Source organism: Hyalella azteca, unplaced genomic scaffold, assembly GCF_000764305.2.
Source record: "Hyalella azteca isolate HAZT.00-mixed unplaced genomic scaffold, Hazt_2.0.2 contig8415, whole genome shotgun sequence".
NCBI classification, from domain to species: domain Eukaryota; kingdom Metazoa; phylum Arthropoda; class Malacostraca; order Amphipoda; family Hyalellidae; genus Hyalella; species Hyalella azteca.
In genome coordinates, this window is record NW_025938510.1 from 1 (window position 1) to 16020 (window position 16020).

The 16020-nt window shown below is 40.0% G+C and overlaps 2 protein-coding genes across 3 annotated transcripts; one reads left to right on the top strand and one right to left on the bottom strand.

Annotated features, from left to right (window-relative positions):
• Window positions 1-18: 18 nt before the first annotated feature.
• Window positions 19-4459, bottom strand: LOC108669952. Its single transcript, XM_018157398.2, has 6 exons — window positions 4423-4459; window positions 4114-4118; window positions 3341-3574; window positions 2263-2376; window positions 1581-1703; window positions 19-1213 (listed from the first exon to the last, which is right to left on the bottom strand). The coding sequence occupies exons 1-6, from the start codon at window positions 4457-4459 to the stop codon at window positions 278-280; spliced, it is 1449 nt and encodes a 482-aa protein (XP_018012887.2). The 3' UTR covers window positions 19-277.
• Window positions 4460-6499: 2040 nt separating this feature from the next.
• On the top strand, window positions 6500-12893 carry LOC108669953 (hyaluronidase B). Of its 2 annotated transcripts, none has more exons than XM_047881631.1 (7): window positions 6500-6696; window positions 8705-8855; window positions 9112-9290; window positions 9584-9691; window positions 10967-11151; window positions 11552-11693; window positions 12395-12893. In XM_047881631.1, exons 2-7 carry the CDS (start codon window positions 8705-8707, stop codon window positions 12836-12838), a joined length of 1209 nt encoding a protein of 402 aa, XP_047737587.1. In that variant the 5' UTR covers window positions 6500-6696; the 3' UTR covers window positions 12839-12893. The 2 variants fall into 2 exon arrangements, with proteins under 2 accessions (XP_047737587.1, XP_018012888.1); XM_018157399.2 differs by lacking the exon at window positions 6500-6696 and adding an exon at window positions 7863-8105.
• The last annotated feature ends 3127 nt before the right edge of the window (window positions 12894-16020 follow it).

Here is a 16020-nt window from a genome sequence, read left to right on the forward strand (position 1 = left end):
GATGTTGAATATTTGATCCAATCTAATAAAATTGCACACCCATTCAATTTCAATGTATGAATTTTAACATCGTTGTTTCCCGTCATCTAAAAATTTTCCCGCAAAAAAATGTGACAACTAAATTATCTTGATTGCCATACCAATATTTAAATAAAAAAGATCGAAAGATACTTATAATCTAAATCATACAAATAAAATCTCCGAGAGCTTTTTGGTGAACAAATTTTGTCAGGAAATAGTTGATATTTCAGTTCATAGTTGAGGATTCCAGTGATGTTCATTCATATTCTTGAGGAATGTGTCGCTTCCTGTTAATGTTGTACTTCAGACTGTCTTGGTTACCATTTGGAATCGTTATTTCTTGAGTGGCCATTTCCCGGAGTCTGTCCAGCTCGTTGCCAACACCCACCTTCATGTGGTTGAATTCTGACACAACGAGGGAAAGACGTCCAAGGAGGTAGTTCAGATTGCCTTCAACGTCCGCAACTTTGTTGTTAATTTCGCCGACAGTTCCATCCATGTTCCCTACGCGACTCAAAGACACGTTCATGTGCTGGCTTGTTGTATCTTTCAAATCATCTAACATGTGCACCGATTGTTCCACTTGTTGGTACATGATGCCGATTTGCCTCCATACCTGCGAAATCTCGTCCTCCATTCTTTGGGTCATGTTCGTGAGAGCTGAGGTTTGGTTCTTGAGGATATTGAATGAAATGCTGTTGATTTGATCAGACAGCGTTGAATTGATGTTACTGCCACTCTTGCTGACAATTTCACTGAGTTCGAGAATGATCTGCTGAATGCCAAACTCGATACTTCGCTTGGTATCGAGGACAGCGTCTGCAGTGTTGATCATCACCTGCTCTACCTTATTCAGGCCGCTGATTTCCTTGGACAAAAGCTCGTAGTTGTCGGCCACCGTGGATTGCAAGTTGTCGGTCATAGAGGCTGAGTCATCCAGAGCTCCCATGATGTTAGCATGTCCCTCTTTGACAGCCCCGGCCATGGTCTCAATTTTCTCTTGAATAAGAGCGCTGTTCTGGTCTACAACAGTCTTCAAATTGGAGTGCAGTGTGCCCAAGTTCTGACGCGACGCTTCTTCCAGAGAACGGAGACCTTCCAGAACAGTAGAAAGCGACCCGTTTGAAGTTGCTTCTTCTTCCTGGATTTCGCGAAGGACGGATAGCAGGCCAGTCTGCTGCTGTTCTAAACCCTGTAATAACATTTGACACTTAAAATCACCAGAACTTTTTGGATCTTGGCACATTCTGCTGGTGGTCATGCGAAGCGAACTTAAAATATAAACAACCAAGTTTCAAAATTTACGTTGCACTCGCAATAAAGTGGTAGAAACAATGCTACAAATTTAATCTATGTCCCATTTGGAAACATCGCATTTTACCGTTCATTTGAGTACAAACAAAGAGTAAGTCTTAGATCAAAAATTTACAACATGATTTTCCGACACTCAAAACCCTCTGTCCACATACAAGTCAACATTATGAATTTTAACTCCGCAAAAAATCCACCTTCACCAGTTCAGTTTATCCGATTACTAGATGCAAATATTTACGACTTACGGAAGTAGTGGACATTTTGAGGTCTTGCAGCACGAGGTCTTGGTTGCGCGTGAGGCGAGTGAGGTGTTCTAGCCGACTAACAACCTCCGCCTCCAGCGTCTGACAGCTCTCACATCCTTCACTCTGTGGGAAATATGCCTATTGAACACTTGGGTTCAGTCCGACAAATCAAATACAAATCGCACTCAGAGTTCCTAACACCAAAATAATATTCCTCCAAAAAAATGTGAACAAAAAATCTCCTGCGTTGATTAAACGATTTTTCGAACTTTCGGGTTAAGAGACGTTTTTCTGTTTATTGTTAAAGGATTCGATCATACAAAACTTTCCAACAAACACTCTCCTCGCCAAATAAATACTTTATTGTTTTGATTATACCACGAGCAAGGTTCATGTCAAGTTTATCGCTTCACCTGTACACTTTGTTTTCATGTAGCTGGCAGGACTGCACGGTGCTAGACATAAGATGCATTCCTCGATAAATAAATACCTTATTGTTGTGCTAATATCAAAAATAATTTCTACCCAACTTCATCTCCTCACCCTGAACACGTTGTTTTCTTGTTGCTGGCAGGACTGCACAGAACTGGAGATAACATATATTCCTCGTAACTCGTAAGATAACTACCTTATTTTTCTGACTATACCACAAATCGAGTTCATGTCAAGTTCATCGTCTCACCCTGGACACTTCGTTCTCCCGTTGCTGGCAGGACTGCACGGCGCTGAGGATGCCTTCTTGACGTCCCACTAGTCGCTCTGACTGCTGGTTGACGGCGCTGTTCAGCGTGCGAACCTGGCGAATATTGCAGTTATTAGACTTGTAATCTATCAGCGTATCGACTTTAGTATTAATCAGAACAAAGGCGAATAAATAAAACCGACTGAGCAAAACAATTCACGAGATTAAGGGCGTCAACATTAAGAGAACATTAAGAGGATGTTCAAAGACGTGCAACAAGGATAATTCCAGGCTTGAAGGGTAAGTCCTATGAAGAAAGATTGAAGATTATGAAGCTACCAAGCCTCAGTTATCGACGTCTGCGTGGGGACCTCATTGAAGTATACAAGTATACTCAAGGTCTATACAAGGTCCCCGAAGGATTCCTAGAATTTGAAAAAAGAACCAACACCAGGGGCCACGGCTATAAACTAAAAAAACTGCGCTGCAACTTCTCAGAATTGAGCGAAAACCGAATAATGTCCCAAATTGGTAGACCGAAAAATAAAATCATTGTGAGATACTTGGAGTCTCGATGAGCCATTTTTTAAACATGAAAGCTAAACGCAAGAATAGAACGTCCATCAAGGTGAAAAGGACGGTAGTGCTAATGTAAAAAGATGTGAAAATTTGAATAAGACATAATTGAATTTTGTGCACATATTTTTGTGTTATAAAAGCGTGAACTAGCCAAATTTCAAATGAGTTTCATTTGTTCGTTACGTGATACAGGATAGATTAATTCTGAAAGAAGGGCGGGGCGCCCCTGCAGTGCTATAACTAACTGCCCCCGATCTTTCCCGTCAACTTGTATAAGTTCTCCACGTCCTGATCGTTACTTAGTATCATTAATTGGTAACGGTTCTCTAACCAAGGGTTTAATAGTTTTTGTTTGAATAACCAAGACTAATACCAAGACTTTGGTAAGTTTTGCTTCGAAAAACAAAGACTTTCAACACAGACTTTACTTAATTAAGTCATAATTACAGAACCCGAGGTCGGCTCACTCAGAATCGGAGAAAAGAAACTAAGAATTTACCTCTGATGACACGCCCCTGAAGTGGGTGACCAGACTACCCTCGAGCTCGTCCATCTTCCTGATGATGGTCTTGACGTCACGCTCGACCTCACCGGTGCTGGGGAGCGCCACGTCCCTCGGTAGGTCCGGCAGCACGCCGGGGTTGCGGCCAAGGGATGGTTCAACAGCTGCCAGCAGCAAGCGATCCAGCCCCTCGCTGATCTTCGTCAGCATGTTGCGCTGACGCTCGTCAGCCTGGGGTTGCAATAAATAAACAGGCTGAGTTTCTCAGCAATAAAACACTATAGCAGCCATCAGCATTCTGCGCTGAAGTTTCAGTAAATAAAGTGGCTGAGTTTCTCAGTAGTAAAACGCTATACGGCAGCCATCAGCATGCTGCGCTGAGGTTGCAGTAAATAAAGGGGCAGAGTTTTTCAGTAATAAAACACATCAGCATGCTGCGCTAGGGTTGCAGCAAATAAAGGGGCTGAGTTTTTCAGTAATAAAACACATCAGCATGCTGCGCTAGGGTTGCAGCAAATAAAGGGGCTGAGTTTCTCATTGGTAAAACACTATGAGTAGCAAAGTGATAGCGTGAAACGTTGAAAAGAAACCCACATGATAAGGATAAGTGAGTTACAGTATATCATTGACAATAAAGGGAATTGTTCAATAAAGATTAATGGCAAATATTATTTAATATATAACCATGAAGGAAAAGGATATCGGTTCCAGAACTCGATGACAATTATCATGGCCAATATACAATTCCGACATAAATAGTCATTGCTCACTGAGACTGAAAACAGAACATCATTAGAAACGTATAGAAAACCCTTTTGGCAGCGACTAGTATAGCGAAAAGGACTGTATACCCGCAATGCGCTTGCTTTATCAATCTACTAACGCTAAGCACGTGAGCATCTGCGATGAAGAAAACTCACTGTCGTGACACATGTATAAACAAATACGTTAATTTCTGCACTGACGACATGTTAATGTGCATTTATGCCACGCATTGGAGAAGAAAAAAATGTTTTTAATTGTAAATCTTAGATTAATTCAGACGGAAATTGAAGTAAGGCCTCTTAGTGAGGTCTCACAAGCCTTAACAAGATCATCGGGGACCCAAATGGGCATCACTGTCATTTATCACTTTAGATAGCGCGCAGCTGAGCGTTTGAGAGGACTGAGCATCCTTCACACAGTTCGAGTTCAGAAGCCTGCAAATCCCTGACACAGTTCTGGGCTGTGGAGACTAGATATCCCTGATACAGTTCACGGAACATTGAGCTGGGCATCTGCAACACAGTTCTGGTCCCAAGGAAACGGGTATTTACAGCACAGTTTAAGGATCAAAAAACGCGGTTTCCTTGACAAAACCAGCTATCTCAATCAATCGTCAATTACGGAAAGATTTGGTTCGAAAGGCCGGATCCCTTGTGAATCAAGTCACGAAAAATTCAAGAATCGGCAACAGGCCATGGGCCTATTTCTTCAATGCCGACACTTCTATTCTATTATATTCTATTCTATAGTCTGAGGAGAGTGAATTCGTAATATAGTTCTGGGTTCAATAAGCTTGTTTCCCTATCACAGATCTAAGCTATTGGGACGGCAGTTCTGAGCCCCAGTGACTGGACTTTGCCAAAGCACTTAAAGACTCAGGAGCATAAACCAAGCGCAGCGTAATGGTCAGGGGAACAAGCCCCCGAACACGGTCCATTGACGCTACGCATAATGGGCCCTCAGTGAGGCAGGCCGAGCACTCGAGCCTCTGACGGCTCTGATGGATGACCTGATGGTGCCCGTGGATTGCGCCTCTCTAGAACACAGCTTCAGCAACAGACGCAACAGTCAAATGTTCATTAAATGGTCGGCTTAGATTGCGAACTTCCTCTTGCGTTCGAGTAGCGCAGCCTTCAGGGAGCATGCGTGGACCTCAACGACTTTGATACTAAGAAATCATCAAGTGTTTGACCATTTTTTCCAAACAAAAAATTATGTGTTTGAATAGTTAACCAATCTTATCATGGTGACGATAGCCGATGCCATGGCAAAATTTTTCTACTATGTGAATAATAATGAATTCAAATCCATGAATTTATGCTAGGAGAAAACCAGGAATTTGTCAAATTTTAAAATGAATTTTCCTCGTTCGTGCGGAAAAAAATAACTTCAATCTTTTTTGTAGCTGCCTGTAAATAATTTAATATCATGTGTAATACTTAAAAAAATTCAAATAAAGTTCAACAATGCAAAATGCACTACACGGACAATAAGAAAGTAATACTGAATTTATTCTTCGTCGCCCGCATTTATCATAGCTCGCAAATTCATTTTATAAACGAAACAATGGCAGAAGACAGGCGTCCAAAAATTGTTGTGCGCAAAAATGACGTTATGATGGCCCTGCAGCACGCAACGATGGTTCGCGATTCTGTTTCTCTATGTATTGAAAGGGAATTTGTTGGTTCAACCAGTTGATTGAGCCCGACGTTAGCCGACAATCTCCGTAGACGCAATTCACTCGAAATAGACATATCATAGTGTATTCTTATGATAATGTCGAAATTCGAATTCTAAAATACAGCCAAGGCATTTTCTCTCAAAGTTTTCAGTCTATCCTGAAATTAAGACTAATTATCGCTTGTCGATAAATTTCAGTTCAAGTTTTATCTATAGTGGGAGCATAGCAGTACAAATACGGCATGTGCAAATGTAGGCATTAAGTTCAAATTTATGTATGTAAACTTGAATGTCCATCAAGTTATTAAAGGCAGCTTCGCTATTTTTTATTTTTTGGCACAATCGAATAAGGTTGTAAGGGACTACGAGGTATTAACCCTCTACCGTCTGACATAAGTAACCGGAGCAATATTGTCACAAGCTGGAAATTTTAGAGTGATATTTATATATAGTGTAGAAACAAAATTCATGTCAATGAGAATTAAATGCGTAACTTTATTTGTTGAATATGTTTATGTAGAGTGTGATCAACTCGTGTAAGTTAAATTTACGATGCGCTGTGCCTATGATTGTATTGTCAACGTAAGAAATAACGGTCTAATAATAATTTATAGCTTCCTGTTTCTCCACTCCCAGGCGTGAAAAATCCAGAGCAGTAAAAAAACTGAGCACAGCAGACCAATACTGATGAAGCAGACAGTTCGCAGCTGTCGTCGTGTGGTGTTTGGTTTTGTTTGTATTATTGGACGTTTTTGCCGGTCTTTGTGACGGGAAATTCAGGCCAGATGCTGGCCCCAGCAAATATTTACTTTAGTACAGTGCCGTACAGTGCAAGCTAGAGTGACATCTCGTGGCCCAGCGTAAACACACAAATATCCTTAATTATCTCTTGCAGGCCTCACATCAAAGTACGTATGCTTATAAACTTCAACTAGATCCCTACGGTCCATGATATCAATTATTAGCTCAATTATTGAAGCTGGGTTTTGGAAATTTTTGATACAACCTTTAGAAGTTTAGATCAATCTGACCTCTCGAGTAACGCTGAAATTACGTCTGGCATTTGTTTCTTGTTGATTAAACTGTGAAGGTGACTTGAGTTGTAATTTATTCAGACAACCTCAAAAAGTTCCTGGTGATCTGATTTAAGAAGATTTACCTCGAACCTCTTGCAAGAGTGTTATAACATTAGTTGAACTTGGCTTATGCAGGTACAAACTGATTAAAAGTTCAACCTTGTAGGCTAACGTTGCTCATGAGATGCATTAACTGTAGTCTATATCTATTGCATCAGTTTGCACAGGCTTTACGCCCACGAGCTACCGTCATTTAACCCTTATCGGACAGCTTAGGTACAAATTTACTTTAGGTACAAAGAACCATAAGGACAAAGTACTATGGTAACTTTACAAAACTAAGTCTGACGAGGGTTCAATTATTGTCTGTTCACTGTGGGCAAAAGTCGGTCGCTGAAATTTATAAAGCTTCACAATGAAGATAAAACATCAAACTTCCGGCCTGCACAACCCGAGCATAAAATTGGCGTAGTAAGCAAAGGATGCGCGGCTCTCGAGGTGGCGATAACGGCGGCACTTGACTTATCGGCCCCACAGGCATGGCGGGCTCGATTGCCCTGTAGTGCGTGAGAGCGCTCGTGCAATCGCAGGTCTCGATTACCAGAGGTCCAAATGTGTCCTAAGTTGGAGTGTCGATTTTATTCGCAATTTTGTTAATTATGTAGCGACAGTAGCGTTCTGATTAGTTAGCACGAAATCGTTTGGCGGGTTATTCCTCTAAGTACACAAGCTCTTGATTGACTTGTGCATGCTTGCTCTTTACTTCTCGATTGTGCGTGCAATCCCTGCACTAATTGTCGTTTTACGCAAGCTCATCTGTATTCTATTGCGCATAGACCACTGCCTGAGAACTATCAGGCACGTTGCTTCTATAAAGTGTTCCCTCTGGATTAATAAGAAATATTAATGCTTTCCAATAACGATAATAATAATATATCTATCAATAATAATATCTAATAATATAATATCTAATAATATCTAAATAACCAACCTTTCACAGAACCTGCACAGAAATTTCTCATTCTAATTAAATACAACGAAGCGCCATAAGAAAAATGTACGGTATATTATTTCCCATAACGTACCTCGCTATACTGACTCGTATATCAGGATTTGTCAGTGAGCCATTTACAGCCTATTGGAACGTGCCCCTGGAAACCTGCACTAAATTAGGTGTTAATTTCGACCTGGACAAGTTCGATATAGTGCACAACCGCGGCAATGTCTTCAGAGGAGATAAAGTGAGTTAAAATTTAAGAATTTGCGTCTGCCAAAACAGGATTGCGGTATTCATTGACAAGATGATTGCTGAAGGATTTAGTCAAAACGTAGTAAATGCTTTGCGTCACCTATTTGGTGAAGTCCAAGTTAGGGTTAGGTTCATTAGAGAAATTATGACGAACCTGTAGGTAACTCAAGCATTCGGTTCTGTAAAAATTGTGACCAAAACGGATAGGGATAGGTTTGTGAAAATTTCAATAATTTTTAATTCCCGGGGCTCCACCGGGACAATCTAATTATGGAATACTACAGAGCTATTGATCCTTTCCGCCCATTCGTTCTCATACTTTCCATATTTTCTGAACATTTTCTTAAATTTTATAAGCTTAATTCTTCACTGAAGTGCTACTAAATTGTTTATTTCGTATACATAATGAGAGTCCATACTGGCGTCCCGATCATTTTCTGCAGATGGTGATAATGGTCCAGGATCATTCATTTGGTCCAAATTCTATATGCTTGCCATTTTATTCATTCACTAAAGTTTCCGTCATCCTGTTGAATTCTTTAACCCGTTTAAACAATGGGTCTATATTGGAATCACGAATATTTCTTGCAGATGGTGATAATATATGAACCAGGATCGTTCCCCCACTACACGCCTGATGGCCAACCCATCAACGGAGGCATACCACAAAGGGGGAACATCAGCCTACATAGTCTCTCCTTCAAGCAGCAGCTCTCAAACTTCGTGCAGTCGAACTTCTCTGGTATCTCTACATTGGAATAACTTTTTTATACTATGAAGCTATGCAAAAAGGGCACGCTTTAGCCTATATTATGTCTGTGTATTTCATATTATAATGAGCATTAGACGCTTATAGAAATTATTCGGATACCAGTAACCAGAAAAATAGTTGTGCAACAAACCCGTTCCTAGTGTGGGCGTTTAAAGAGCGACGGCGATCGTGAATCATATACTTTATACATTTCATAATCTTATATACACCATTATTTCTACGGCAGGTTTACTGGTACTAGACTTTGAAGACTACTTTCCGAGATACAATGAATTCCTTCCTAAAGTATACCGCAAACAGTCGCTCCAGTGGGTGCGAGAAACTCATCCTAACTGGACCGACGAGCAAGTTATTGAGCGCGAGGCTGCGAGAAGCTTTGACGAAACTGCCAAGCCATTCTTCCAGGTCTGAGACATGCACCCTGATGGTTATCCCAGAAGAGAAAATGTTAAATAGAGCGTTTATAACATGAAATTGAACTTTCTGAAAATTATCGCTAAGAAATGCAATGGAAATTGCATTTGCACCGCGATGAATCGTAAAATTACGTTGGAGATAGCAAAGTGTAAAACATGTTATTACTACGGTAACATGTTATTGTGAAAACGCCCGTCCAGAAAATCTTACGCATTTTTGGTGTTTTGACATGTTCGGTTGGCCCTTTTTCATTCATTTCCCCTCCATTATTTTCTAAGCAGTTATTGCTGGATGAGGCGGCCGCCAGTTTCCCCGGAGCGCGGGTTGGTTACTACCACTACCCTTACTGCAACGCCTACACGCCCCCCTACCTTACATGCGATAAAACGGTAAATATCGGCAATCCTTTGCCTGCTAAAATAAAAACCATGCTACTTTCTCGCAATCAAGTTCTCCTTTTATACAGTCAAATAAGGTACATTCAATCTACCAGGCGTCGAACATTTAGAGAAGTGCGTGAAATTATTGGTGATAAAATCAATTTCTGGGAAACAATCATTATGTACAACGTTTAAAGTCATTTAGACAAGAAGAATTGTACTTGCTGAGTGAATTTTTTAGAGCTTCTATATATGTTCACGAGTGTTGAGATGGACAACATGAGGTCCTGCAAATATTGACCTCCGTACTAACAAATTACATCTATTTAATACTGTACTTCCAATTCACTTGTATGTCCGTGGGCTCTTCACCAGCGTTAGCCTTATATAGTTTATTGCCAAACCTACAGCCTCGTTCCCAGACCAAACCATAAAACCATCTGTCGCCTAGTCAGCACCCATCTCCTCGCGGAGACAAGAAAATAAAATGCAAGTGAGGGCTAAAAGAGGCCCAGGCGTCAATGATGAGGACGATTAAGGGTGTAAAAAGGATAATTCATTGAGTAATTGACGATGAATGTGCGATTGTCCTCGCCGCCCATCTGGCGTGAGGGCGCTGCGTTTCTTTTGAGTGCTCATTGATTGAGTCGTCCTGGCGAAAGTAAACGTCAATTTGTTAGGCTTAAGCAAAGCATTCTACTTCTCTCATATTCGGTTATATTATATGTTTACTAAAAAACTTGAGTAATCAGTCTCTGTACCTCGTCATACTGCGTCCAATTTAGAGGGCATGAGGCAAAAGAAGTCTCGAATTTCGTTTGTGATTTTTTCATGAAATGTTCATTTACTTCAAAACTTTTGTTAATATATTCTAGCAGAGACATTAACATGAGAGTTAATTGTTGCTTTCTTACAGAGATGATAAAAGGGTAATTTTTAACAAAAATTAAATGGACTGATCAGCAGATGCGCTTTAATTAAACTGTAGAATTAAACCCCTCTGAGTGTATATCAGAATAAAATTACAGACCTCTTGAAATTCCTTGGGAAAAAGAATGATACAGTTTCCACAGTTTGTCACATTAAGGAAAATAAGTTATCCATCCACTATCCTCTATATTTTAACGTATGTCTATACAAATTAGTTCTGAAAACGAGGTACGTTCTAATCACAAGAACTTAATTTGAACCTATTTTCGTATTTGCTAATGTTAAGCAATTTCCAAATGGCGTAAATACAGTTAATTGCCGCACCATCGCTAATGCTTTATTCATCTCATCCAGGTCCAAAATATGAACGACGAGATACGACCCTGGCTGCTGGACAGATCCTCAGCTTTTTATCCTTCACTCTACCTGCACCTGGAGTATCCTATCTACAGGAGGTGGAACGCTCAAATGGCGAAACTGCGCGAAGCTCTAAGAATGAAGAACGCAGACGTTCCTGTCCTGCCATATATTCGATACCGGTAAAAAAACTGCAATAGGCTTAATAGATGCACGGTTGGTTCGTTAAGTACTTATTTTGCATATTTTCATATGCAATTAAGGGACTCAGCCCGGAAAAAAATGCACGCGCAAAACATGCGGGAATATTTTGTGTTACGCCGGAATACACTCTGTGTTTTACACATGTAAAACACAGAGATCCAGTAAGTGCATGGATACTGGTTCCATTTGAAGGATCTCTGTCCACTTACTGGACAGAGCTCCCAATAAAAAGATACAGCAGTCTTTTGTAACTCTGTCAATTTCTATTCCGGGAGATCCGCTTCGCAAATCTTCGCATTTTGAAACTGAAGCATCGAATACATGCTACGCGATCGCTTTACCGCCGTCAAAAGTTAAAATATTTTATGGATTTTGCAGGTTCACAGACGTCAACCTGTTCCTAGAGCGGCTGTCCCTACAGCGGCTGCTATGGCTCATGAAAATCTACGGAGCTCAGGGCACCGTTGTATGGGGGGCGGCGTACGATCTTGAGAGTGAGAAGTCGTGCCGCGAACTACAGGTGAGCAGTAAACCAAATTGCTGGGGTAGCAGCAGGTGACTAATATTAAGGAGTTGCTTCATATTCCTGTCTTTAAAACGGTTAAAAAACTCAGTCGTCTGATGCCAATCAAGTTCACCCTCTCAGATTAGATATATTTTCTCTGCCTGATACCAGATGAAGTTAATTCCAAATTAGCCAAAACTCGAAAGTTTAGTTCATTTAGATCCTGTCATACTAACAGCAGGGAACTTGTGTGTGTGTACGAAGTTACGCTGCTGGGGTCACCCAGGTTCGTCCAGCCGTACTTATAGTACTTTAACGTGGACCCCAACAAAGGCTTGCAATGAAAGACACTTCCGAAAACACTCTCTAACATTGTATCATTAAGAATGGAAAGACGATGGATGCACACAACACATAGCATAGCATAGCATTTTCGGCGTTGAAGAAATATGCCTCTATTTAGGCCTATAGCCGATTCTTGTACTTTTCGTGACTTGTTCATATGTAAATCTAAAATCCGGCCTTTTGACAAGATCTTTTAAACTGACGTTGATTAACGGAAAGTAATGCTTGGTTTACGGGAAGTCATGCTCGAAAATCGCATGCTAAAATTTGAAGTTGAACTCAAATTTTTAGGGATTCTTCATACAACTTACCGGATCGAAAGGAGGTCTAAACATGAATCGCTTGCTTTTATTTGTACAATTTTCTTCCAGGACAACGTAAACAACGTGTTGGGCCCCACGCTGAAATGTTTCCACGACATGAATGACAGCGACGTGCGACGATTAAAAAATAAATTTAACACCTTAATGTACCAGCGTTTTCAAAATGATAGAAGCCAGCTGCTTCATAAACACGAAACTCAATCAGGTGGAAATGCTCAGCCTGGCGAAAAACTTCTTCAAAACAATCCAGACAAAAGCTTCACAACAAAAGACTACGACCAAGTTTTTATCATGAACGACATGATAGCGGACGAGCTTAATCCCGACGACTGTGAGAATTTGATAGATGGAAATGATTTCAGCTCTAACTTTGACCTCTCAACACTGAAAAAGGAATACTGTAGTTACCTGTACTCAGAAGAGAATGAAATTAGAGTTTATTCAATTATCAGTGGGATTTTGGATCATTACTGTGGAGTTGACAAGGTCTAATGAGTTTCAATACAGAATGTTTCTTTCAAGCTTGAAGTAAAAGCCATCATGTTAAGCAGCGTTTTTTCACTTGGTGCCACAAATGTTGAAAAACGGAAAGAAGATGAACCCTAAAAATAATTTGTATGGAGAACGAAGTTTGCTTCCGGCTGAACATTACACCACGTTATCTTAAAACTTTTGCCGGTTGTTGATGACAGCAAATTGGGACCTCTTACAGAACAAAGCTCCATAGTCGCTCTTAGTGTAACTAAGTCCCGGTACTCACCGTCGCTTTGAGTGTAATAACGAAGTCCCGGTACTAATCGTCGCGTTGACTGTACATGAATAACGAAGTCCCGGTAATAATCGTCGCGTTGAGTGTATATAAATAGCAAAGTCTCGGTACTCATCATCGCGTTGAGTGTATATAAATAGCAAAGTCTCGGTACTCATCATCGCGTTGAGTGTATATAAATAGCAAAGTCTCGGTACTCATCATCGCGTTGAGTGTATATAAATAGCAAAGTCTCGGTACTCATCATCGCGTTGAGTGTATATAAATAGCAAAGTCTCGGTACTCATCATCGCGTTGAGTGTATATAAATAGCANCAATTCATCTGTTAGAATTAGGGACTAACGGTCCATCTGTTTAAACTAGGGACTAACAGTCATCTGTTAGAACCCGACAAACATGCCTAGGGAGCGAGTGTCGTAAAAAGTCCCAAGAGCGCAGTTATTGTTCAAGCAAAGCATCTCATCCTCTGAAGGAGCTGAGCGTTTCCGACGCTTGATTGTGAAGACCCCATACGTTGGGGTCTTGACTGGTGAAAAAAATTAAGCGTTTGACTTAATATTTCTTGACTGGCATTTTTTGGAAAATTTTAAACTATATCAACGGTCCCCGTAGTTCTATGGTTAAAAAGGTATAATATGTTTTAATAATATGTTTAAATGCGTAAGCAGTGCTGAAAATTAAACTGTAAATTCTCTTTAATTTACACTGTGTGATAACGCGTGATGATTGATTCTCCTCCAAGATTTGTCAATTAATTTTAATATTGAACGGAATCGTTTGAACACTTGTTTGCTTTCAAAATTTGTTCTAAAATGTAAAAAATTACCTTAAATATTAGGCCCTTCTTAGATCACGATGATTTGGAAATTTACAACTGCTAAAAATTCACATATCAAATATTAACTGGATAATCTTGCGAGCTTACTAGAAGGGCTGTTGACAACGCATTTTAAACGAGTCCTAGTAATCGAGCTAAAGCTAAGGATCAAACTAGCGGCAATGTTCACTTTCATTGTTAAATTTATGCTGGAAGTTCAAATTTTCCAGGCGCGAGAAAAATGTACGAAAATAACAAGTGCGAAACGTTCGCAAACTTACGAAAAACGTACGCAACGTACTTACACAAAACAAAGTTAATTACGATTTGATTTCGTTTAAACAACGGTTAACTAACGTTGTTTCACAGTCAAATGCCTAATGGCGTGGCACTCAAGACAAAACACTGTCGAAATTCACGTTAACCTTTAGCTACCAATTTTCTTGCGAAAGCAAAATACCTCATTGCATCCATACCTAATTAAATAAATTTAATAATTAAAAAAATATATTAATGGCTCACCCAGTGTTTTGGCTGGCTGGTCTTGCCTGCTGCTGGCGTCGCACCCTGAACACTTCAGGACCGGCGTTGCCCTGAAGACCGGAGTTTTCCTCCAGCATGAGGCTCGAACCCACGCGTGACTTAGGATGCAAGGCACCTATTGGCTGCCCTACACACCAGAGGGCAGCTACTGCCACTACCAGGCTTCTGCTTATCATTATTGTGCCTATACAAGCCTGTAATTTTATTACTATCGTAAATGGGAAAACAGGTATACAAAATTAATTGTTATGGTTCATTAGTTTCAGATTTAATAAGGAATAATTTTTGTTACAGCCTAATTGTAGCCTTTGTAATGCTTCAGAATAATCCTACTCAATTCAATGTTAAATATAAGTTTAGTAAATGAGTAATTACGCTTCACCTAACACTGATCATTGCGGTATTTTGTATTACTGAGACCCTCCGATGAACAACGTTGACTAATGACTAAAGCTTGCATGATTACGTAATTAAATCGTAATCCGTATTCCGGCTGGAAGATTGTCGTAAAAATCGACAGTGACAATGGAATTGATAGCGACGATCACCGCACAATAGATAACGACAAGGACCGTAAAATGAGAGTCAGAAAAATATAATAGAATATAAGTCCACCCATTTTGCCAATTTCTATATACCTACCAGAGTTCGCATTAGTTTTCACCAAAAGATTATTGAAGGTTAATGAATAATTGGGGCTAAACATTCAATATGAATTGAGAGCGAAATGAATCAGAATATTCAGAGTAAATGGAAGCTTAACGAAAAACATTTCGACTCGGGAGAAAGTTTTCGCTGAAAAAATGATGCGAAAGACCGACACACTCCCATCCTCGCTTGGCGGCGGTGCGCCAGTGAATGAGAGAGAGCACGAGCCCTGATGTGAGGGTAGCTGTCTTTATGGGACAAAGCTGCCAGAGGAATCTCCAGCAACTTAATAAAATAATACCACTTTTTTATTTTGAATTAAATAATATGTTGGATTGAGCGAGAATATAATGCACCATGGTGATCTCATAACATTATACTTTTTTGATGCAGAATTCAGTTTTTCGCCATATCAGAAGCCATATGAAAACTAACAAATCAAAACTTTATAGCAGCGCAATAACATGAACACAAATTGATGTCGGTTGTGAGAAACGTGTGTACTGTGGGCACATGTGTAAATGAGATTGAGAGCTCCTGTGTAAGGAGGTAAAGCGAAGGTTCTGTATACTGTTGTATTTATATGAACACTCTGCTAACGTTATTTATTGAGCGTTTCAAGTAAGTCGAACGTCGATGTTTTATATGGGTTGTATGGGGAACATTTTTCGATGTTTGATAATAGGAATTTTAAAGACTCGTAATTTTTCAAAATTGTGAGCTCGAATAGCAGCTGTTATATCGCGTTAAACATAATAAAAAATTTGCTAAACGAAGTAGGAACGCCTCGCTATAGTGCAGTAAATAATGACGACGTATGATGCTAAAGTCCAGTGACAAAAGATCACAGCTAATAACATAACATAACATAGTGATGTCGGCGCTGAAGTGTAGGC

Coding starts and splice junctions, on each gene's coding strand:
- LOC108669952 (XM_018157398.2), bottom strand. CDS start 4,459: ATGCCCATTTGGGTCCCCGATGATCTTGTTAAGGCTT. Junction 1,704..2,262: donor GGGAGAACGAAGTGTCCAGG/GTGAGACGATGA, acceptor TATTTCCCACAG/AGTGAAGGATGTGAGAGCTG. Junction 1,214..1,580: donor TCAAAATGTCCACTACTTCC/GTAAGTCGTAAA, acceptor ATGTTATTACAG/GGTTTAGAACAGCAGCAGAC.
- LOC108669953 (XM_018157399.2), top strand. CDS start 7,920: ATGTACGGTATATTATTTCCCATAACGTACCTCGCTATACTGACTCGT. Junction 9,291..9,583: donor CTGCCAAGCCATTCTTCCAG/GTCTGAGACATG, acceptor TTTTCTAAGCAG/TTATTGCTGGATGAGGCGGC. Junction 11,152..11,551: donor CTGCCATATATTCGATACCG/GTAAAAAAACTG, acceptor TGGATTTTGCAG/GTTCACAGACGTCAACCTGT.